The sequence below is a fragment of the Muscardinus avellanarius genome (assembly GCF_963383645.1).
Source record: "Muscardinus avellanarius genome assembly, chromosome: 9".
Classification (NCBI taxonomy): domain Eukaryota; kingdom Metazoa; phylum Chordata; class Mammalia; order Rodentia; family Gliridae; genus Muscardinus; species Muscardinus avellanarius.
The window spans coordinates 81,589,533-81,615,306 of record NC_137795.1 but is presented as its reverse complement, the minus strand read 5'-3'; the positions used below and the strand labels follow the sequence as shown (position 1 = coordinate 81,615,306).

The 25,774-nt window shown below is 38.6% G+C and overlaps 1 protein-coding gene across 1 annotated transcript in view; it reads right to left on the bottom strand.

The window, feature by feature from the left end:
* CPED1 (cadherin like and PC-esterase domain containing 1) overlaps nucleotides 1–25,774 on the bottom strand; it is a gene marked incomplete at both ends in the record, with an annotated part of 287,330 nt that overhangs the window by 35,774 nt on the left and 225,782 nt on the right. Inside the window, 2 exons of the mRNA XM_080701788.1 lie at nucleotides 1,385–1,521; nucleotides 9,575–9,692. Coding sequence (XP_080557914.1) covers nucleotides 1,385–1,521; nucleotides 9,575–9,692 — 255 coding nt within the window. The remainder of the gene's footprint in view (nucleotides 1–1,384; nucleotides 1,522–9,574; nucleotides 9,693–25,774) is intronic.

Sequence of the window (25,774 nt, the reverse complement as noted above, 5' to 3'; positions counted from 1 at the left end):
CTCAATCTTTCAGAGCTTTGATCTTCTTAAGAAGAAAAATGACATATCTACCCCACAAGAGTTGTGATTAGGAATAAATAAGATTTTAATTTATTCACTTACTCAACAAATATTTACTTAGTAGTGCTGGGAATTGAACTCAGAGTCAATGGGTTCATGGACTCACATGCTAAGCATACACTCTACCATTGACCTAAACCTCTGGCCCCCCAAAATAATTATGTTATTATTATGTATCAAAAATTTTGTTTCACAACTAGGTTATAGCAGTAAACCACATTCCCTACTTTCATAAAGTTATTGTTTGGTGACATTTAAGGTATGAGAAGGTCAGACATAATTTCTTGTACAGATTCAATGGTTAGTTAAAATTACTGACAGCAATATTATTTCCTTTCCTTCTCTTTTTATAAGTAACAAATGCTGCTGGTTTATTGTTAGAAATATTCTTGATCATAAAAATTGAGGTATTTCTATTATACTCATAAAGATGTCCATATTTCTACCCTGCCCCTTACCTCCTGTCATTCTTCTTAAACTAGAGGCTAGTAGAAAACTGGGCATACATTTTTTCCAGTATTTTTTTAAACACAGGAATAGAGCTTTATAAAAGTCAGCGTTTGGGATCAACTTCACCCATGTGTGAAAGCTTACACACAGTGCATAGGAAAATTTCCATTCAGTAAAAAGTACTTTGAAAATCTGGTGAAAGTTACTTACTTGAGGTTAACCAAGCATCTCAGTTTATGCGCCCATTTCTCGTTCTGCTGGACTCTACCTAGTCAGAGCATGCCTAGCAAGAAGACACTGCATGTCCAAGAAATCAGCTTAGAAGCCTGGCTAAAGAGAAAATCAGCCTAGTGAGGTCCAGGTGAGTCCTGCCCAGGAACGTGAAAGAAGATCAGGAAAGTTAGAGTGGACAAGCAACGCCATGCACTTGGTACGTTCTAGAAGAATTGGGTCTTGCATGCAGAAATATTTGATTTCCTGTGCCGAGCTACAGATGTTTGCTTTAGAAGCAGTGCCCGCCAGAGCTGCGGTTGACAAGGCCAGCTGCTCTGAACTGCCAACTGTCAGCTGACGTGGCAAGCTCCTACCAGTTTGTGCTGTGAAAACTGCACGGAATTGGGTCAGCGCAGGACACTACTCTAATATCCTCCATCTGTCAAGTAGATGGATTTAGACAAGAATGAACATTTCGAGCAAGAATTATTAAAACTCTTCTATGATAACATCTATGGAGAACTCCAAAGCCAAATGCATACAGTTAGTTTTCCCCTGTGGATTGAGAGAGCAGAAATTGGTCTAGTAGGTTCACCTGTCTGGCCTGTAGTGCTGCAGGTGGTGGAAATGTAAGGCTTCCCCAGCTGGACCCCGCACTTACCCTCCTCCCTCCCAGGCACTGCTGGAGCTGGGGTTTAGTTAGGACTTCATGTCGGCAGTCGTGGGGCTGCCAGGTTATTTCTCTCCAGTCGCAGGTCCTGTTGTCTGAACAACTTAGGCAAGGTACAATCCACTGGCCTGGAACAGATGGCAAAACTTCCTTTGGTTCAGTTTCTACTGGTGAAATGATGGTTTGCAAGCAACTTTAGAGTCCAGAATATAGCACACAATTACAGAATTACAGTGAGAAGATGGGTCCCATCACAGCAGTGCAGCCAAGCAATGCACGGTTTCCTGCCAACCAAATAGAAGAGCACAGGCAGTAGTGTTCTGAAACTGCACTGTTCACGCTGAAATCAAGAACAAGCTCTGCTTCAGGAAACCATATACTTATTGGAAGGAAAACCTTAAGTGATCAGGTACTACTCCATTATTTATTTTTAAACAGTGCATTACTACCACTTGGGACAATAGGACCAAGTAGATGGAAAGCTCCCCAAATTATCAGTTGATCTCAAATATTTTTTAAAATAACACATGCTTAGATTGCTAATCTAATAATCGATACATAAATATCTGCTCTCAAAAGATTTATGCTATACGAAAACTACTTTTGTATTCTGATAATTTATTATTTTGGAGACTAATTATTATTATTCCTTAACTTGATCAGCGGTCTTTTTGTGTGAAAGTCTTTAACTCTTTCTCCATCTGTCAGGTGAGACGCAAGTGCTCTCATCTGATTGGTGCAAGGATGTAATGGAATCATTTAAAGGGCCTGGCACAGTTGCAATAGCATGTTCAGCTTCCATTACTGGCCTAGTTCAGCTAGTTTTTGAGTTAGAAAGAATAGTTTTAGAACTTTATCATTTTGGGTCTGATTTGTGGTGCTGCTAGCAAAAGTCTCTGGTGTGATGTGAATTTCAGTGGGAAGAATTTCTACTTTCAGGCACGAATGCCGTACATTTTACATTCACGACTTCAGGGATGGCAGAATGGTATGTGTGAGTGTTTGTGTTCGTGGACATAGTTATAAATAATAAAGTGTAAAAGAGCATATTGTGTATGGCTTTTACCGATTGACCACGGAAAGAGGAAAGAGTATGGGCCTTGTAAGAGAGAGGAACTGAGAGAGAGGAAAGAAACAAAAGGAAAAAAAGATGAGAAATTATGTATTCCAAGGAAGGGAAAGAAATATACAACAGAATCAATTTAGGGGTACAGTGTCAACTGAAGCAGAAATACAGAAAGAAAATTCATTTTTTTCTCTTGCCATGTTTTTTGATTATTTTATATGTAACGAGGAAGCCAGAAAATTAAGGACTTTCTACACAATTCAGAAAGGGTGAATGATATTTTCTACATATATATATATATATATATATATATATATATATATATATATATACAATCCTAATGTATTTTAACTTACATTAAGTAGCTATCCTTTTGAGGTTTAGGTGTTATTAATGTTAAAAATATCACAGTTGTTTAACAATTAGTTAACACTTTTATGGCACCTCACAGATGCTAGGGATATTCTAAGTGCTTTAATATATTAATTACTTAAATCTCAGGACAATTGTATTATCCCCTTCTTAACCAGGGTTCAGAAAGTTTAAGTAGCATGTTGACCTTCAGCAAAGAAAGGCTAGAAGGAGGATTTGAGCAGGGCATCAGCTCTGGAGCCCACACTCTTAACATAATGCTAAACCTAAAAATCTGATGTCTGGGTTCAAGGGTCACAATTTATGCATTTAAAATAATTATAGCATGCAAGCCAGGTGTAGTGGTGCATGCCTATAATCCCAGTACATGGGAGGCTGAGACAGGAGGATTGCAGGTTCAAGACCCACCTCAGCTACTAACTGAGGCCTTCTACAACTTAGTGAAACCCTGTTTCAAAAATAAATAATAAAAATTTGGGCTGGGGGTGCATCTCGAAGGTATAATGCCCCTGGGTCCAATCCCCAGCACCACACAAGCACACAAACACACACACACAAAACAAAAACAAAAAATAATTATTGCATACTAATAGGGAAAGCATAATTGAGTAAAAATAACTGTGTGATAGTAAAAGAGCCTAGGCTTTGAGACATACACACCTGTCTTTGCCTCCTCTAGCTAGATTGCGGACCTCAACAATGATTGCAAATTAGAATTATCCAGAAATCTTTTTAAAATCCTTATACCTGGGCTATAACCCAGATAGAATAAATTGGGATCACCAGGCATGAGACCCAGGAATATGTATTTCTTAGTGCTTTTTCAGGTGATTCTAACATGCAGTCATCAAGGTAAGCCACTGTTTGACTTGGACAAAATACTAAGTCATTTTGTGACTAAATATATTTCTTGCCAAGTGTGGTGGTGCATGCCTGTAGTCCCAGAACTTGGGAAGCTGAAACAGAAGTATCATAGATTCAAGACCAGTCTCAGAAATTAAAGAATGCCTTTAGCAATTTAATGAGCTCCTGTTTCAAAAACATAAAACAGGGTGTGAGGAGGGGCCATGTAGCTTGGAGGTAGAATGCTCCAGGGGTCCATCTCCAGTACCACATACACAAACAAAAATTACTTCTTTATAAGGAAAATATTTATAGCCTCTGCTGTGGTGCCTGACATGTAGCAGTTGATGAATACAAATTACTTCTAGATCTTAAACCTAGGTATGCCATGGGAGTTAAGAATAAATAGAGAGTCATAGAAGTAGATTTTAGAAGTTTACATGGACAGATAGAATGCAAACAGGACTTTAGGGCTAGATAAAATTTGGAGATCTGAAAGAGTGGCTTTGGGGATCATGAAGAGATTGGCCTGACAGGAGTGAGACAGAACTGATTGGTCCTCCACATAGACAGTATATATTGAAGAAAAAGAGGGTTCTCTGAGTGGAAAGTATTTTAAAAGTTTCCAGATACAGAGAGTAGTAATACTACCAAAGGAAAAAAAATGGAGGAGAGGTGCTGGTTGTTTTTGTTTGTTTGTTTGGTTTTTTGGCTGTACTGGGGATGGAACCCAGGGGCATTCTACCTCCAAGCTATACCTCCAGCCCTATTTTTTATTCTTTATTTTGAAACAGGGTCTCATTAAGTTGCAAAAAGCCTCACAAAGTAGCTGAGGCTATCCGCAAACCACAATCCTCCTGTCTCAGCCTCCTGAATACTGGGATTACAAGTGTGCGCCACTGCATTCAGCTAGGTGCTGGTTTTGAATGACAAAGTGAAGATTATACGCAGGAGTGCCCATTTCTCTGCTCAATAATTTTTTAAAATAATTTCTCTGTCCCTTTTATTCGGAATATATCTTGCCTTCTAATCCTAATTTTGCTCCGACATACATGTTTTATAATTTTAAAAAAGCCCCAATCTTATTCACATCGCTACTTGTTTCTAATACTATTTGACATAGGCACATCTGAAGTTTATGCTTGGTTGATACATTCCTTCAGAAAACCTCCTTGGAGAGAAGGCCAAATCTTTTCTTCTTAGAGATTTATATTCCATGGTTGTATGGAATTATGGTTGAAGGGGCCTCTCTTTTTTACTCTCTTGTTTAACAGATGAGGCCAACTGAGACCTAAAAAATTTAGTGACTGAGGTGGGGTCATGATGTTCATAACAGGGCTGAGCCAGAATTCAGAGTCTACAACTTTTTCTGCTTCTTTTTCCTGAGCAGGTCAGCATAGAACTTTGAACATACAATATGGCCAACAGTCTCTTTGGTTGCATTTATAAGAAAACCCATAACTGGCTGTTATAATTGTTCCTTTTTTTGGTGGTGGTATTGGGGGTCCTGGAAGCCCTTCTACCTTCGGACTACACTCCCAGACCTATTTTATACTTTTAAAAAAAAATTTGGAAACAGGGTCTCTTAAGCCAAGCGCAGCTGGCTTCAAACCCATGAGATCCTTCTGTCTCCGCCTCCCAAGCGCAGGGATTACAAGCATGAGCCACCACACCCGGCTTAATTGTTCCTTATTTTAAAAAGCTGAATTTACTCAGTAGGCTCATGTGTTGACAGAGACTATGTTTAAACAAAAATTGCTAATTTACTTATAATAGTATGATAGTATGTTTGGGGCATACATGTTTCTCTGAAAGTTTTCATCAAATCCCCACATTTTAGGGAATGTCCACAACCTCCATCCCAGATCCTCTCTACTCCACAACCTTGAAAACAGCTCTCTCTCTTTCTTTTTTTTACAAAATGAGGTCCTCCTTGGTCACTTGCTGATAATGATAAAGAAAGAAGCAGTTACTTGCCTGCACAAAGGCTCAAATATGGGTATAATTAGATTGAGGGCATAAACTTGCATGCACATAAAAAGGAGGCCTGATTTGGTCTCAGAACACTTTGCCCCAATGATTTATATTACTGTATATTTATCTAGTGAAAACTTTTTGCATTTTTGTATTGGTTAACAATGCCTTTTATTTATTGTGAGTTGCTCATATTGCTTGAAATAGCCATCTGTATAACATCTGCAGGATTGGGGTTTTTGACATTTTAAATGACATAAGCCCTTAACGAAAATTGTTCAAAAACGGGACATAAATTCTATGCTATATTTTTAAACACTGAATGAATCAAAGCTGTGATTTCTGAAGTATGACATATGTTTTACAGAATAACATTTTGAGGAATGAATTCTGTCTTTTAGGAGAAGTTATTTTATTTATAGTTAGAGCTTCATGTTTAATGCACCTTAGATTTCCACCATTTAAATGAATCAGAGTGGTTGATACCATGGAGAAAAGACATTCAACTTGGTGACTTAGGACCATGGTGAGATGTACAACTGCATAAATTTTAGCAGTAATTCCCAAGCCTATAATGTTTTAAAATAAAAAAGATTTTATTAAAAAGAAAAATGCATTTATATATTTAGTATTAGAAGTGCTAGATTGTTGTCATTTCTTTGCTAAAATAAGATATAATGAAATCTTATTTACCTATCATGAAATGCAACTTGAATTGTAATCCCCACACTTGGGAGGCTGAGACAGAGGATTGCACAGGTTCGAAGCCAGCCTCAGCTATTTAGTGAGGCTCTCAGCAACTTAGTGAGACCCTTTTTCCAAATAAAATATAAAATAGGTCTGGGAGTATAGCCCGGAGATAGAAAGCCTCTGGGTTCCACCCACAGTACCCCACACACACACAAATATCATTCTATGATCATGGTATACATTTCTTCTTCTCTAAATCAGAAGTGTTACATTTTTTTCCTTAAGCAACAGATTTAATTCTTAGGTTGTGTCTCAGTGAATTACCTAAACAAAATATATCAGTTTAAGAATAAAAACTAGTTATTCAAAAATATATTAGCTAATGCTATTGAAAAAGACATTTTGACATTTTTCTATTGGAAAGTGAAAAAATGGACCCAGTTTTTCTGAATAAATGTAATGTGATGTTGAAATGAGATTTTTTGAAGCAGACTGTTCGGCCATTGTAATGGTTTGGACTTGAGTTGTGCACTCAGCCCTCACAAAAATGGGTGGCAGTGTTGGAGGTGGGACTTGGTTATACTCTCAGCTGTGGATGGATTCCTCTGGGTGATGTCCCAGGCTGGTCGGGTGTTGCTGGACAAAGTGGGTCCGTGGGGCTGCAGTGTGGGGGATTATATATGGTTCCTTCTCCCTGGCTCTTTCCCTGGCTTCTGTCCTCCATGATGTGAGAACAAAGACTTGTGCTCTCCATTTCTCCCACTTCCTGCAACCATGCCCTGAGATCCATGGCTCCTGGCCTGAGGTGGACTGAACTCCAAACTGTGAGCAAATGAATCTTCCTTCCTTTTGGTTGCATGGCTAGTCTTTGGAGTATAGCAGTTAAAATTGCTGATAAATACAGCCATGTACACTAAACCTAAAGTTCCTAAATAAACTTTTTTCCAGTATTGTCCACCATGACAACTCTTTCAACAGGAAAGAACCTTGCTATTAAGAAAGGAAATCAACTCTGGCAGAAAAAATATGTTCTTGAGAGCTGCTGCTCTGACCGTTCTTGTTGACTTTGATCCTTAGGGCCTTTAGAAGTTGCAGTGGGGAGCAGTTTAACCTGATCTTTCTGTTCTGGCTGCTCACAGTCTTATATGGAGGGCAGGCTGGTTTGGATCTTAGTTTTAGTTAAGCAACCATTTTCTAGCACATATTAGACATTGGAAAACAAATGGCGTAATGCATTCTCTGGAAAAACATGTAATCTACAGAAACCATCAGTAAAAACATACTGTTTATGTAACAATGACATATAACACACATATGAGTTGGGCATGGTGATGCTTGTTCATAATCCTAGCATTTGGGAGGCTGTGACAGGAGGATTATGTTTTGTGGACAGCATCAGCTACTTAGTGAGTACCTTTGCAACGCAGTGAGACCCTGTTTCAAAATAAAGAATAAAAAATAGGGCTGGGGTGTACATTGGAGGTAGAATGCCCGTGGGTTTCAACTCTAGTACCGCAAAAATGAGAACACATACATTTAATACATGTGTAGAGACAATAATATTTATATATTATATACATTGTAAAACATAAAAACAAAAATGACTAGATAAAAAATAAATGCACATGTATTGTCCTCTTGACTGGCTCCCCCCCTTTGGATTGCCTGTGGTGTCCCCCACTTCTTGATGTGAATCATTGTGTTTTGAAGATCACAGGTCAGACACAAAGAGGAACATGTGGGCCATACTTTAAACAGAAGTTGTAAGAATGGTGGCCTCAGATTTTCAGGCTAATGAACATAGGCTTGATTTGATAGTCAGTTTGGAGAGTTTCTCGAAAGGGGCTTGATTGTCTGCCAAGTCAAGTGATGCAGTCAAATATCAGAAGACCCCCATTCAATGAAAGCCTCTCCCTGAAGGTCTAGACACAGAGACAGCACCTAACAAAGGCCGACACAGTGACCACACATTTAAGGGGCAGAACAAGCGTTTTGAGGAATCCTAGTAATGCATTCTGAAATAATCATTAAAGAAACGACTTGATGCAGTAAGAGGAATAGAATTGCTTTATGATCATCATAATTTGTAATCGGATTGAAAAATCATTTTAATAAAAATTTTGAGCATGAGTTATCTGTACAGTAAGAGAATGTGTCTCATTTAGCAAAGAATCACAAATCATACCACCTGACACATTCTAATGGGCAAATCTCTCCCCATGCACTGGCTGGCATCTGTAATTTACAACACATGTGCAAAAAAGGGGGCATGCCCACATTTGGTAAGTGTGCGTGCCAAATTGCAATTTGTCCTGCCCATTTGGGAAACACATTTTCTATTCCAGCAGTGGTGTGAAGCTCATATCAAGGGTAGGACAGCCCCTGAGTTTTTCTTTTTTATCAGACATTTTGGATGAAGAGAGACAGAGAGTCAGGAGGACAAAATGGTAATGAGAAAGCCTGGGAAAGCTACTTCCTACTCCTGTAATCACTTTGGATACAATGGGAGCCTACTATCTCCACCTTAAGGAAAACTGCAGAGGAAGGAGAAAAACAGGGTGAGGACAGTGGAGCCAAAGAAGGGTCTCATTCCAGGTTTTCTCAAGGCTTAGGCAGGATTTAATGTTGTAATTTGAATTCCATGTTCTTTGTTTTCCTACCTCTTTTCATGTTCAATGCATGGGGGACATTAATGATCATTCCCATTGATTTTAAGAATGGAAGTAAATTCTTCAAGACTGAACTTGCATCCTTTGCAATCCTTTCTATCCACTATGTACAAATCATGGTGCCACCAAGTGGATTGATAAAATGTGGGCAATCAGTCTTCCTGCCCTGTGAAGCTTATATTCTAGGAACACTGATGTCAAACAATCAGTTCCATGTTTAATTATAAAGAATGGTGGTAATTGTTTTGGAAGAAAAGTGAAGTGTTATAAAATATATAAGGATAGGAATTTGAGCATTAAGGCAGACTCCATGGGGCAAAGTGACTTTTGAGCAAAGATTTGAAGATGAATATGCATTAACTAGGCAAAAAGGGGAAGGTGAAAAGAATCTGACTAACCAAAGTAATGAAAATGCTGAAACCACTCAGTTATACTCATTATATGTGTTGTAGTTCATTCTCATGAAAAGGTAATGTTCTTGATTATTTACAAGGATAGTCTAAATATATGTATAATTGTATTTAAGGAATTTTTAAAAATAGAAATGATATTTAATATTATTGTTACCTTTTGTGTCCCCAGATGGGCATCTCTTTAGTTCAGGGTGTGAGATAGCTTCAATGTAGTCTGAAGGTATAGGTTGTAGCCCACAGGTTTCTTCTGGGTGAATCAACAAGCCACAATCCTGCATTAAAATGATAGAAATTAGTTGTCATAGTAATTAACCCAAGTCATGGTACCCAGATCTAAAACAGTAAGATTTTATTTGACAACAACCTTTATGGAAAGGTGGGAAGAGCTGGGAGAGGTAAAAGAAAAGGTGCTATTGCTATAGTTGGGACTTAATGATAGATTCTCCCCAACGTCCCACTGTAGTGTTGAGCAAAGGTGTGGAGCTCTGGGGTCCCAATGTCTAACAGGGTAAGGCCACATAATATCTGGTGTGTCCCACAACCTCATGTTTTTGGTATCCTCATGTCTGGAACAAAATTTCACATTTCTGTCCATCTCTCCTCCCCACTAACTCTGCATGCTTCACACTCTTCCCCTTCGATACACCTTCTAGTGGTTTTACTGGTCCTCTGTCAATCTCATTTATGCCAAACAAACCCTTTCACAACTCAGAGGATCCCCAGGATGTTTCCTCTAGTGAGAAAAAGACAGATTGTTGTGAACCTGTGTCCAGCGGAAGCTGACTAAGTCTCTCAGCTTGGGTTACCTTCTCCTGTGACCAACCTTTCTCTTTCACATCACTACTCCATATCATTAACTTTCTTCTATGGGTCATTTTGTCTGTCTTCTTGCTCTGGCTCTCTTCCACCACCACCAATTGTGTGTGTGTGTGTGTGTGTGTGTGTGTGTGTGTGTGTGTGGTACTGGGGATGGAACCAGGGGCATTCTACCTTTGAGCTATACCCCAAGCTCAACTTTTTTATTCTCTATTTTGAAACAGGGTTCCACTGAGTTGCAAAGGGTCTCACTAAGTAGCTGAGGCTGTCTGTGAACCTGGATCATCCTGTCTCAGCCTCCCAAATGCTGCAATTACAAGCGTGGGCCAACACGCTTGGCTTCCACCACCATTTTAATTATATTTCCATGTTTACTAATGAGACACTTTGGTTGATCATTTTCTCCATTTCACAATATGTTATCAAACATCCACACAAATTCATTTCATTTTAAATCCATCTTTGGACTAACTCCAGAATTTATCAAGCCCAAACTACCTCATCTTTAATCTTAATTCTTATGTATTTTCTCCAAATCAAACATACTCTTTTTTTTTTTTTTTTTTAGGGGCTGAGAATGAAACTCATGGTCTTGCATATCCTAGGCAAGCATCTACAATTGACTTATACCTCCAGCCCTTTTTTTTTTTTTTTTGGTGGTACTGGGATTCCTGGAAGCCTCCGGGCTACACTCCGGGCTACACTCCCAGACCTATTTTCACATTTTTATTTGGAAACAGGGTCTCCTAAGCCAGCGCGCGCTGCTGGCTTCGAACCTGCACGATCCTCCTGTCTCTGCTTCCCAAGTACGGGGATTACAAGCGTGCACCACCATGCCTGGTGTACCTCCAGCCCTTTTTAAAGTTTTACTTTAAGACAGTCTCTTACTCACTAAATTGCCCAGATTGGCCTTGGATTTGTGATCCTTCTGTCTCAGCCTCCTGAGTCACTGGGGTTACAGGCATGCCCAGCTTTACATACTTTTCTTCTAAGCTTTGGCTGTCTATTCTTTAGTACAGCAGGATGTCCATTCTTATGGCCCTAATCCTCAATTTATGCCCACACTATCTATTTCTATCCATAACTAGATTCTTCCATTTATTTTACCAAAGTTGTACAACCAACACTAATCCTCTAAGTATACAGCCTATGTCTACCTGAGGTTCTACATGCCTCTCAGTGACACTGGTGAAAGCCACACAAATGTCAAGATAAATATTGCACAAATGTCTTGCTGGTCTCTCTTTGCCACCAGGAATCTCTTCTCTATTATTCTGTTTGGAATTCTTCCCATTCTCCACTAGGTCCATTTCACACCTTTTTCATTATCCCTACACTCCCCATTTTAACCTCTCCATGGGTCTCACTACAAGATCTTGGCTCCTAATTCACACAGACTGTACAGCCCATCAGGCAGTAATTTGCTCAATTTCTTGCCACCTGCCAATAAACCAACCAGGCCCAAATAATATTTGTTCTTTCTCTAGTGTTGTAGAAAAAGTAAGCTTTCTTCCCTCTGTGAAAGTTTGCTTCCATCACTTATATTTTTTCCAAGTCATTCCCTCCTACTGTGTGTGTATGTGTGTGTGTGTGTGTGTGTGTGTGTGTGTGTGTGTGCATGTGTGTGTATTACCGGGGATTGAACCTCTGTAGAAGCATGCTACCTCTGAGATATACTCCTAGTCTGTCTGTCTTTATTTATTTATTTATTTATTTATTTATTTATTTATTTATTTATTTATTTATTTATTTATTTGAAATAGGGTCTCACTAGGTTGCTGAGAGTCTTGCTAAATTGCTGGGGCTGGTCCTGAATCTGCAATCCTCTTATCTCAGGCTTCCAAGTATTTGTATTACAGGAGTGGGCCACCACACCCAGGTCATTCCCTTCTACTTCTGCAAACACACACCTCTTTGGTTTGGTCAATACATTTTAATACCAAACACCAGCTCTTTTGGAGACCCTCTGCTGTTGCACCTCCAAGTCTGGCCTTCCCTAGAGTGCTCTCAGCTTTCTTCACTGGCTTTCTGAGAGATAATTCACCATGGCAGAACCACTACTGGCCTGAGTACAATTTCCAAACGTGTATCTCTGCCTAGGATACTCTTGTGAGTCCCAGACACACACTCCCTGCTTCCTGGACAGCCCCCTTGATGTCTCATAAGTACCTCAGTTTCAATATAACTAGAACAGATATCATAGTTGGGGTCAAAACATTGTGATCTCAATTTTTCTTACTTTCCTTCTGAAAAAGGAAGGCTAATCACAGGCCTCCCATTTATCTTGTAGTCAAGAGGTAGTCTGTGACACAAATCTGGCCAGTACAAGGTAAATAGGAACTTGCTGGGAATTGTAAGAAAAGCCCTTGCTTTTCTGGTAGCAGAAGCTGTACCTTCCTCTTCTGTTTTCTTCTTATCTGTTTCCCAGATTGAGGACCTGATAACTGGAAATAATGACTATCTTATGATATGAGGGAAAGGCCACGAGAACTGTGAAGACTTCAGTCCTGCATCCTGGATCTGCTACAAACATCCGCTTCTGGAAGTTTTGTTGTAAGAGGAAACTACCTCTTATTTTTTTAAGTTCCTATTACTCATGTTTGCTGTTACTTGCAAAACAGCCAAAATTGACTTGAAAGTTATTCTTCCCAACTCTGTCCCATACCTCATAGTCTCAGTACCAGGAGCTCAGAAGAGTTCCAGTTTTCAAGTTGCACACCTAAGTTATCCAAGTCTCCCTTCTCTCCATTTTCTCAGGTATCTGCCAATCACCAGGTCTTTATAGAGTTTCTTCTCTTGATTTCACTTTTTACTCCCTTGATGTCCATTTGATCTGTGTGTTTGTGCCCTTTGCCATTGGAACTGCCTTGACCTCCTGTTGGATCTCTTCTGCCACCAGTTCTAGTGTCTGCCCACACTTACATGTTGCTGAAGCCGTGTTTCTAAAATGAAAGTCTTACTACTTCCTTTTGCTGCTGCTGGAAATAACTTGAAGCTGAGAAGCGTTCAGAATAAAATGCGGTCACTGCCTTCCTTAGCAGCCCATTTCCATCTTGGCCAATTAATCTTCTCCCTGCATTCTGTTTCATCTGAAAAACTTCAGGTTTACCCAGTGCCACCTTCTCTGATGTCTCTGTATCTTCACACACACAGCTATCTGCTTATCCATCACCTGTTCAACTTCTACTCATCCTTCACAACCCAGGTTCTTCAAGTCTTTCTCCTCTGGGAAATTACCTTGATGCACTTGATATATACTAGTGGTCGGATGTATATATCAATGTATTAGAATACTGCTTTCTTTCTCTAGCCTATTTGTTTCTTCATCCCCTGCTCTCTTGTGAAAACAGAGTCTAACTTCTCAGTTTGTACGTTCAGTCTTTACAACCTAGAGCTAGGAACAGAATGTAATACTATTGTTAGCACGTGGTGCATTAAAAATCCAACTTGAAGAGATTCATCACGGGAGATGCATATGGCACTTTTTTCTTTTATCTGCCTTTCTTTTTCTAATTGTTGTTGTTGGTACTGAAGATTGAACCCAGGGGCATTCTACCTTCAAGCTACACCCCTAGAACTTTTTATTTTTTATTTTGAAACAGTCTCACTAAGTTGTTCTCAGCCTCCCAAGTACTCCCAGTGTTAAAGGTGTGTGCAACTACATCTGGCTTATGGTACTTTCTATAAGCCTGTACATTCTTCAGATGGCTCTGTAGGGGAAAAAACGTTGGTATTATTTAGTACCTCTTTCTCTTGAGGAGACCAGCCACAAAATTAAAAACAATGAAATTCTCAAGGTCTGTGTTAAGGCACTCTCACATTTCTCTTTTAAGGACATATACTAAAAATTGACCAAAATATTTTAGAAAAACACAAATTTTAAATTGTTTTAAAATTATGAACTGAGTTTAAGACAGGCTAAAATTGTGTTGGGAATATTGTTTCTGTCGTTAGAAGATGTGTCATTAGTGCCAGATATAAACAAAGTAATATAGTTTTCTTATAAATTAGTAATTTAGTTTTCTTATAAATTAGTCATAATGAACTTCAAAGAAGTTTTCTGGATGTTGTGTATAATGATATTTTATAAGTGCTAAAATTGAAAAATTATAATATCTTTGACTTTTGAAATTCTTAATTTTTTGAGGCAAAGACTTTAATGACATTTAATTTCTCCTATGAAAATCAATCTGTAAGCTTCATAAGTTTTCTCCTTTTGGCATAGAGATGGATTCCTTAAGCATATAATAAGAAGCAAGATTGCATATCCTGGGTTGTATGTGACTCACACTGAAGATTCATATTATGGAAATATATATCATAAATAAAGATTAACATTAGGAGATATTTAAATATGGACATTCATATATTTAAAATATATGCTTTTGTTTCTCACACAACTATTCATGTTTTTATTCTTATAAAATGCCATATTCAATAGTGGAAGATGAAATATTAACAAATCATAATTTTTTGCCAAATATAAATCAAGAACAGAAATACATTGCAAAAATGCTTTGTGAATATTAGGATGAGTATCTCTTTCTAGTTGGAGTTCTAACCTACCTGCCAATCTGACAGATGCCTAGTATAAACTTGTCAAGCTTCTCAAGTATAAAATTGGAACACAATGATAATCATAATGATAACTGAAATAGCTGTTCCTTTCAGCATTTACTACTTGCCATGCATCATATGACTTCATTTATGAGCATTATCTTATTTTTATGATATAGACTCCTCCCTTAATTGTAGAGATAAAGCAAGAGAAATGCTAAATTACCGAGAGGCATGATTTAAATGCCAGTTCACTTCAGACTCTGCCAGCTCACAGAATCATTGCTCATTTTCTTAAGGGCAGAACAAGATTCCAAGCTCTAATACTTTCTCTATCTCCTTCACTCTACCTTCATCTTAATCCCAGCTAAAAGCTGTTTCCTTAAAGTCAACTTGTAGCCAGGAGAGACAGGAGGATCATAGGTTAAAAGACAATCCCAGCAGCTTAACAGTACTCTAAGAAATCTAATGAGGCCCTATATTGGAACAAAAAATTTTAAAAGGAATGGGAGTGTAATTTAGAGGTAAAATGCCCCTGAACTCAATCCCCAGGACCAAAACAAACAAACACAAAGTCAAATTGCATTGTTTTCAAATAGAGTCATCCTGAATTTGGGTTAGTTATCATCTGTGATGTAAGTCCAGATCAGAAAGTATGTGACTATCTTTCCGTTTCTATCATTTAGTACAATCTGAGTCATGTGCTTAGCAATTCAAATGTTGTTCTAATTGAATATACTGTCAGAATATGGGACCAACAAAGGACAAGAAAGAGATCTATTTAAGGTTAGGGCTCAGCTCCAATGTGGAGTCATCGGAATAGAGAAGGAAGAATGAGTAGCTCAGAGTAAACCTCCCGGGGAGCCAGCCTGGGACCCCAAGAGTGTAGATATTTAGGGCACTGGAATGGCCTCAAGTGCAATACTAGCTCTGACATTTTTGAGTCTGTACAAATAACCATTGTTCAGTTAATTCCTATATAATCTATTTAGTTCTAGAATTTTGTTTGTGGTTTTCCTTTTGAGACATTTTCAAATAGGCTCCTTGTATCAACTTGCATCTTATTCCAAAGGAATGAATTATTTTCTGTCTTTGCATTGTCTCTAAATTTAACCATTGCATTCTTAATACTATAGCCAGTCAGCCATAAAATACTGAGTAGCTATTGTGTAAGTCATAGTATTGGAAGTCCAATGAACGTTTATAGAATGATTAGCTGAAGTGTATATTAGCAAGAAATATTACGGCATAATCTATCTGTGATCATCCTTTATGTACCACATTAATTCTAAAACTGAATGTTTTTAAAAAGAAAATTGTCTATAAATTCATATTAAGAGAGTTTATACTCTTTATGGAGAACAATTTAAAAATAGCTCTCAAAGTAACTGCTTTAAACCAGCAATCATACTGTTAAAAACTTTATTCTATGGACATATATATTAAAGTACACATGGCTGGGCGTGGTGCCACATGCTTGTAATCCCCATACTTGGGAGACTAAACAGGAGTATGTGAATTCTCAGACAGTCTCAGCTAATTAGTAATGCCCTCAGCAACTTAGACCCTGTTTCAAAATAAAACAGGGCTGGTGTAGTTGGGAGGTAGATGCCGCTGGGTTCAATCCCCAGCACTGCAAATAAATAAATAAATAAATAAATAAATAAATAAATAAATACATACATACATACATACATACATACAGTACACAAGATATATGAACAAGAAAATTTACCAGAACATTTGTCTTACCAACCCAAAACTTGACACTACTCAAGTGTTCACCATTATGGAACTGAATAAATAACTTACAGTGCATCTCTAAAATAAAATATTTTGTGATTCTTAGAAAAGAAGGATACAGAGTGAAGATAAGGATGGATATACAAAATATATTATTAAAAGCAACCAAAGGCACTGGGTGCTGTCTGCACACCTGTAATTTTAGCACTTGAGAGGCTGAGATGGGAGAATCATAGGTTTGAAGCTAGCCTCAGCAACTTAGTAGACCCTATTTCAGAATAAAAATTTAAAAGGGCTGGAGAAATATCTTGGAGGTAGATGCCCTTGGGTTCAATATCAAGTACCTCCTCTCAAAAAAAGATGAGCTTGCTCTTAATGTATATCATGATCTTATTTAAGCAAAATAAAGTTTTAGTTATTTTATAAGCTTGCCTGTGCAATCATAAATTATGGACTGATAAACAAGAAACTCTAAAAAGTTGATCACTTAGATTAAGAATAGTAGGACAAAGATGAGAAGGCAAAAATGGACTTTACCTGTTCTGATATTTTGCCATTAGTATAGATTATGTTAGTATTTTTGCAAACTTTAATTAAAGAAATATTTGGAAGGGAAAGTAAAAAGGAAAAATCAGAAAAGAACTGATCGGTCCTTTGAAGATATATTTGTTTCCCAGATGGCCTAGGGTCATAGGAATGAATTGTTTCCTCTCTCTGGAGGTCAGGAGTCACACCAGGTGTCAGCAGGTGTGATTCTTTCAGGGGGCCATGAGCCTACACTGCCACATAATATTGTCTTGTTCACTGGCCTTGTCGTCTATCAGAGGGAACAACTGAGAGCAGGTGGTAAATACTGAAGACAGGAGGATGGTCATCTGAAATATCTGAGCTGAATGAAAACAGCCATTTGAATCACTAATAGATGGTGTTTAGAGACCGACACCAGAAGTGGGCAGAAGTCAGCCAAATGAATTTGGAGTCATGATTCTTACGCGTGACACCTTCTAATGACATGAAGTTTGGGATTATGGCAATGAATTTTTTTTCAATCTTCTGTTAAACAATTCTTATCAGGTAAGCCTCTAAGCTCTATCCCTGTTTATAAAACTCATGGGAAATTTTTACTATCTATCCTTCTGAAGTACAAAATGAAATTAAACATCCTTTCTGAGTAGTAGGAGACATTTTGACTTTACAATTTTGTCAAATAAAATATTTTCAGTAAACAAGTTTCATCTATATAATGACCTCACTTTGAATTTTAAAGAAAGAGTACAACTACTTAAGTTCTCTTTGTTCAGAAGAGGTCCCTAAAACTATTGCCCTAAAAATAGAGAAGTTTCAGGCATCGAGATTTATCCTGTTTTAATGTGAATACAAATATGTTTTAAAATTTTATTGTTTTTTTAAAATGCCATAAAATCTGAGGTTGGGTAGCAGGACAGTGTATATGGCTTTACTCGCCATCTATGTTTGGTGCTCTTAGTCTTATGACACCTTAGAATCCATACCGTAATGAGTATCGTAAAATGTGATGCAATTGTGTGTATTTCTTCCTTATACAAATATCAACTGAAAAGTGGCCATACAAAATAGTATGAAAGAATTCTATGTTAGTCCACAAAGAACTCAGAAAAGAGGAAAATTGAAATAAATTATAAGCAGATGAATTCATTATTTTCAATTAAATGTAGTAATATGACATCAATGTTGAAGTACTTTTTATTTATCATGCATTCCAAATCTCTGAGCTCATATGAAGTTTTCTTTCTTTATTTTTAAATTGAAATGTCCTTCAGATGAGCTAGTATGAGGCCAACATGTTCTGGAGTGCTGAAGTCCCTTCTGAAAGGCACCCTCTAGTCTCAACACATGCCAGTTCCCGGGCTTTATAGAATTGGGACTGGAAAATCTAGGGAGACACAGCCTGTGACATGGCTAATGGTCCTCATTTCTAGCCAGCTAGAAACCCAAAGGAAATCAGCCTTTATTGTGGTCTCTCAGCACTTTTGGTTTCAGTCCCAGATGGAATCCAGAAGGGAAGGGTACATGTAAATGCAAATGAAAAGAAAGAATGAATTTATATGTTTAGATATCAGAAAGTGCTCAGTTCTTTTTGATTTGTGAAAAAAGAAGTGTAGAGTTGGAGCTGAACATACTGCTTTGGGATCTCTTATACTCTGAATAATCTGAATCAGTTTGGGAAATGACAAAACAATAAGAGCAACACAACCACAGCACGAAAAGGTTATTTCTTATTTTCAAGGAACTAACCTATTATTTTAGGCTGAAGCCGAAGTAGCAGGATATGAAATAGTCAATAAACTACAGACTTCCTTCCTCCCTCCCTCTCTTCCTCCTGCCCTTTCTTTCTTTCTTCCTTCCTTCCTTGCTTCCCCTTCCCCCCTCTGTGGTGGAGATTAAACACAGGTGCATTCTACCTCCAAAGGCCTCAGGCCTACCTATTTACTTTTTTATTTTGAAATAGGATCTTGCTAAGTTGCTGAGGCTTGACTCCAACCTGTGATCCTTATGTCTCAGCCTCCCAAGTATTGTGATTATAGGCTTGTGCCATCACACCCAGATAACAACAGAGCTATTTCTAAAGACAACTTTTAGTTGGTGTGTACTTACCATAACAGTTCCAAATATAACAGTAAATTTCTTCTATATATTAAGCAAATATAAATATAAAAAAAATAAATATAAAAAAAACAAGCCTGCCCAGAAGAAACTGATCACTCATGTGGAAAACAATTGGTCTTCCAAGCATTTCAGCCTAGGTGCTCCTACTTCTAAATAGCCCATTAATAAAGCATATGAGGTCATGATCCATGGAAATGTAGTTTGGTAGAGAATCTTCTGCTGATTGAACTAATGGCCTCAAATACTTAATCAAACATGCAGTTACAGTAGCCTTGGACACCTGTCCATAGACAGAACACCATTTTCTGTCTACTTTCATCTTGATAATTTTTATGCAAACACATCTGGACCTACACAAATCTACACATGGGCACACATATAACCATACTTAGAAATGTGGGATTTTAGGCCAGGCGTGGTGGCGCACGCTTGTAATCCCCGGGCTTGGGAGGTAGAGACAGGAGGATCGTGGAGGTTTGAAGCCAGCTGCACTGGCTTAAGAGACCCTGTTTCCAAATTTTAAAAAGTACAAAAATAGGTCTGAGAGTGTAGCCCGGAGGTAGAAAGGTTTCCAGGAACCCCAGTACCATAAAAAAAAAAAATGTGGGATTTTAAAATAGGGAACCTGAACATTCACAAACAAGTTTAAGTTTGCCTCAAGTAACAGCAGTGCATGGATTTCCTTTATTACGTGCTTTCAGTTGTTGTGAGATCCCAGGACTCCTAAGAAGCGTGAGGGCAGCACATGCAGAAGTGCTGTGAGGCTTCATGGTGCTACCTGCTGATGACACCAGCCAGCCACCACCTGCTGTCAGGTCTGTCTGCGGGGGGGGGGGGGATATCGACTGTTGGCACAGCGAGCTTTCCATGGTATTTCACAAAGACCTCAAAACTTAAGTAGGCAAACTAATTAGTGTACTTGTCTTCATCACCTTTCCCATTGCTGTGACCAAAATATAATGTAGAAGAGGAAAGCTTACTGGGATTCATGGTCCATGGGGCTGGCTTGGAAACACAAATGGTGGCAGCAGAGGTAATGTATGTGGAGGGAGGGATGCTGCTCTCACATCATGAAGAGAGACAGCAAGGGGAGCAGACGAGGGGAGGGACATACATCACCCCAAGGCCACATCTCCATGGATCTACCTCCTCCAGCCACACTCTACCTGCCTACTTTTCCACCCAACTAATATGTTCAAAATATTAATCCATCAGTAGCACTGGTGAGAAAAGAACCCTCATGACTTAATTATTTTACCTCTGAACCTTTTGGCATTGCTAATACATGAGCTTTTCCAGGGACATTCCATCTCCAAGTCATAATATTACTAAAGTGTATAAGAAAGCCCACTTCATGCTTAACACAATTAAATGGCTAACAGGTACCTTTTGGAAATGGTAATGGTAACAGACTGAAAAGCTTATGGCTGGGATATATAAAAATATAGCATCTCCTGTAGATATATCTTTGCCAGGACAAAGGCAGAACTAGTTAACAGAGATTAACACAACTACATGGAATTGTCTAGAAGCAGGAAGAACAGAAGCCCACATAATTTGGGGGAGAATTGTATTTCCATTGAGACCACAAGCCTGGGTTTCAAAAGTCTTTGATTCCCTGATCCCTAAAATAAATGTAGGTCCTTACCTGGCCCTAGCATGAAGTAAGATGCAAAGATGGTGCAATCCTTGTAAAAGGCTATTCTCAAACAACTACTTATGAATAAGAAACAGGAAGAATGGAGAAACAAAAAGGACTTTAGATAAATAAAGGGGAGAGACTAGTAGTATAGTGGAAGGGGATTTGGAGAGGGACATGGGGTAGTGAAAGGGGAGATTTGATGAATGAAACAGTTCAAATAATCTTTTGTTCGTGAAGGAAGTTATTAACACCCATTTGAATATTATATTTGGGGAGGGGAAAAATAGTGTGGGACCTGGAGGGAAATATAGTAAGTGTGATGTGCATGTATGATTCTATCACTCGGAGCCTCATTATGATGCATTATTACAGTGCACAATGCAAAAATAATCTTTCAAAAAAAAAACAACAAAACAAAAAGAGAGAAACAGTGTTCAAAGCCGATATGTCAAAGATCACTGACAGTTGAGCGAGCCAGAGATCCTTCCCCACGTTAAGACAAGGAGCCTTTGTAAATCTGACAACTGACTCCCACAATGGCTATGGACAATTGACCACTGTATTTTTGTCTCTCTTCCTTTGTATGAATGGGAGTTTTTTTTGAGGTTTAGTTGTGTGTGTGTGTGTGTGTGTGTGTGTGTGTGTGTGTGTGTGTGTGTTACTGGGGATGGAACCCTTCTACCTCCGGGCTACTCTCCCAGACCTATTTTATATTTTTATTTGGAAACAGGGTCTCTTAAGCCAGCGAGTGGCTTCGAACCTGCATGATCCTCCTGTCTCTGCCTTCCAAGCGTGGGGATTACAAATGTGCGCCAAGACACCCGGCTGAGCATTTTTTTTTAAACCCATATTGAATATAAAGTACACACGGCACATAGCTTGGCTTTTTTGTCTATAGAAATCTGGACCCTGAGGAAAAAAAAATTCCAGAACCAGTACATCTCCATAAATGTCGTGCTTCCACTTGGGTGGTCTCTCTTTGGACATGCTAAGGATTTTGCTACAGAGAAGTGTCCTCCAGTTTAGGCAGGTGGTCCACACCAGAGGGGCAGGCTCTGCTAGAGCCTCAATGTCCCCCTCGTATTCCTTCTCTCTTTCTTTAAAAATAATAGGACCTCCTCAGTTTGATTGCATGTATGGTCAGAGTACATTTCTCTGCCTACCTTGCAAATATGTACCTGTGAGCCAGTACCGGACAGAAGTATATGAGCAGAAGTGAAATTTCTAGTTACATTTTTAAAAAGAAAGTTGCTTACTGGGCCTACTGGTACATGCCTGTAATCCCAGTACTTTGGAGGCTGCAGCAGGATCGCAGGTTCAAGGACAGCCTCAGCAATTTAGTGAGACCCTCACCAACTTAGTGAGACTGTTTCAAAATAAAAAAGAAAACTTCAAACGGCTGAGGGTGTAGCTCAGAGATGGAATGCCCTGAGCCTCTAACTTCTAGATAGTTATGTGAGAGAAAAATAAACTTCTGACTTATATAAATTGTTGTAATTTAGAGCTTTTTGTCATCTCAGTTTATCCAATGACTGAATTACTTAGCAAACTGTATAGTGGCTAAGAGTTTAAGAATCTGGACCCTGAAGCTAGGTGGCCCAGGCCAAGGCCATGCCAACTAGTAGCTCTGCAGTTGTGGGTGACTTCTCCAGCCTCTCTGAGCTTCATTTTTTCATCTGTAACTGGGAACATAATAGTACATTAAAAAGTTGTTGTGAGGATTAAATCACACATTTAAAGCACTTTGAACAGTGCTTGGTCCATGTGCTATTATTATTATTATTTTTGTCATGATTTTTACTATTATCATTTTTGTCTTTGTTATTATTTTTGAGTCAGACCTTCTACTTAAAACTCACATGGCTAAAAGCTTACAATTAAAAAATATATATATAAGGTTATCCCCTTTGAAAACCTCATTGCTGCATTTGGGTAAATTAAAATAATCTTGAATTTCACAATAGTCCTTGAATTTTAATTTTGTGTTCTATTTCACTAAAAGCATTGGTGTCAGGTAGCATTCTCCTCTACTAACGTGTGTGTGTGTGTGTGTGTGTGTGTGTGTGTGTGTGTGTGGCAGGGGGGGTTCTCTCTCTGAGCTACACCCTCAGCTATTTTTTTTTCCTGCAGTACTAGAGATGAAACCCAGGAGCATTCTACTTCTGAGCTACACCTCCTTCCCTATTTTTTATTCTTTATTTTGAAAAAGGGTCTCACTGAGTTGCAAAGGGCCTCACTAAGTAGCTGAGGCTGTCCATGAACCCCAGTCCTTCTGTTTCAGCCTCCTGAATGTTGGGATTACAAACATGCACCATTATGCCTGGCTCACCCCTCAACCCTTTTTATGCTTTGTTTTTGAAACAGGGTCTCACTAGGTTGCTGACAGTCTCACTCTGTTGCTGAGGCTGTCCTGGAACCTGTGATCCTCCTGTCTCAGCCTTCCAAATACTGGGATTACAAGCATGTACCACCGTGCTAGGCCATACTAACACTTTCAGTCAAGGATTTGAGACTTACTTTAAACTACATGTCCTGTAACATAGATAATGATGTGAAGACAATTAAATGAACACTAATAATTTATTAAGAACTCTGCTCTAGGTCCTAGCTAGATCGATCACCAAAGTTTAGTTTTTAAAAAAGCATGCAATCTGAAATCACAGCTAGAGTTGTGATCTCATACAAACTCTTGTACAAATCTAAGATCCATATTCTCTGAGATTAGAATCCAACACAGAGCATGTGGTTTCTCTGGTCTAGGATTCTAATTTTATTTACATTTAAATATGTTGGTTCTTAAAATCTTTATGAAAATGAAATTATGTTGTTCATAGACTGAGATTATTTTTAAGTGGAAATAATAAATACTTGCTAAACTATTAATAATGTCTTCTTTAATCCACCTATCTCTAATGACTTAACACACACCCTGACATATAGAGGTGTTTATTACATTCTATTGCATTAACGGATGGACAGGAACATGGAATGTAACTGATACATGGAACACATCCAAGCAGACGGAGCTGGGCCACTGGCTATGTGTGCAATGCGCACTCTAACTAGCTGAGCTCACCTGACATAACCATAGATGTATGGTTGGAAAATTGGAGCTAGAGGAGCAAGAGGGCCTGGATCCTCCAAATGCTAACCCCACAGCCCAGGAGTAAAGGCTTGCATTGCACCATTTATTCCAGTTAAATGTGTGCAGCCAGAGATACATATAGTATGTTATACTGGAAAAGAATGATCTCGTTACATGTCTTAAAGTTATAAGTTCCACTTCCTATTGAGGCTTTAATAATAAATTGTTTAATAAAAATCATTTTCAAAGATCGCCCACTGGTTGGCATGATGTAGTCACAGGTAGGCCCAAACCTTGCGAAAGGAAATTAAGTTCTGTAGCCTTAACTTTCATGACCTTGACATTGTGAAGAATGAAGGTCAGTTATTTTGAGGAATGCCTCTCAGTTCTGAATTCTGGGATGCTCTCTCCTAGTTAGATGAAGTGGCACAGTTCTGGTAAGAAGGCCGTGGAAGTGACTGCACTTCTCTTGCCCAGTGATGAGAGTGTGTTGGCTGGATTGCTCCATCGTAAAGTTACATTTTCCTCTATGTATACAGAGTCGTGAAAAGATAGGGCTACAGAACGGTCACAGATTAGAAAAGACCAAGAGACAAGATAAGTGTAAGTGATATGAAACCCTTTGTTGGACTCTGGAATGAAAAGAGTGCTTTTGTAAAAACTAGCAACATTAAAATAAGGTGCAATGTACCATGGTCTTATAAGATGTTAACACAAGGGGAACCTGGGTGAAGAGTATTTGACAACTTTCTGTAATTCTGATTTTTAAAAGTTAAGAGTCATGCCGGGCGTGGTGGTGCACGCTTGTAATCCCAACGCTTGGGAGGTGGAGACAGGAGGATCGCACAGGTTCCAAGCCAGCCACAATGGCTTAAGAGACCCTGTTTCCAAATTTTTTTAAAAAAAGTATAAGATAGGTCTGGGAGTGTAGCCTGGAGGTAGAAGGGCTTCCAGGAACCCCATTACCACCAAAAAAAAAAAAAAAAAGTTAAGAGTCATGCAGTGCAGTTTGATAGTTATGTTTGAGACTTTTCTTGAAGGTAAAAAATATACATTTTTTAGCAGTAGAATAATGTTGGCTTTTAAACATAGTCTTGCTGAAGTGTCATGCAGCAGAGAAATAGCTCTGTGCAGTCAGTGTTACTGGTATCAATGGGTATCCCATAGTATAAATTGTGATCAATAAGCATTTGTTTTTACAATGTGTGGAAATTGTGAGAGGATAGTTCACAGGGTAGAGAAGAGTTTAAGCACACATCTGCTGTCTTAGGAACTCGTTCTCTGAGATAAATCTCCTGGAAGGTTGACAAGGAGAAAGGGAGGTAGATGGCCCATAGAACCTGGGTTGTACCCAGCACCAGCTACTTCACATGCAGGACAGCACTGGGTCTGTAGCACCATTTGAGACGGGTATTATTGTTCTCATTGACAGATGGGGAAACAGAGTTCTGGACAGTTTAGAGGAAGTTTTTTCTGAAATTACACAGCTTAATAGGGGGAACAATTAGAATTTGAAATATGGGTTTATCTGATCTCAAACCCATGCTTCACAGACTGAAAAACAAAACAAAGTAAAGCAAAACACACTGTACTAAGAAACAAAGGTTGTGTTTGCGAAACATTTACAGACCAATTAAATCTTCATCAGGGAAGACTCTTTTCATGGCTACAAACGGCATCTCTAAACATAACCAGCTGCACTTAAAATGCTTACAGTTGGTCGAAAGTGAAGCCAGGCAAGAGCAGAATAATTCAGGCCAGATCCAGCCTCTGCAGCAAAAAGCCTCGAAGCACCTTTCCCACTCCTACTGGATCACTCAGAAAATCTCTACTTCTGAATAATGGAGAATTAGGAAATTATTTCT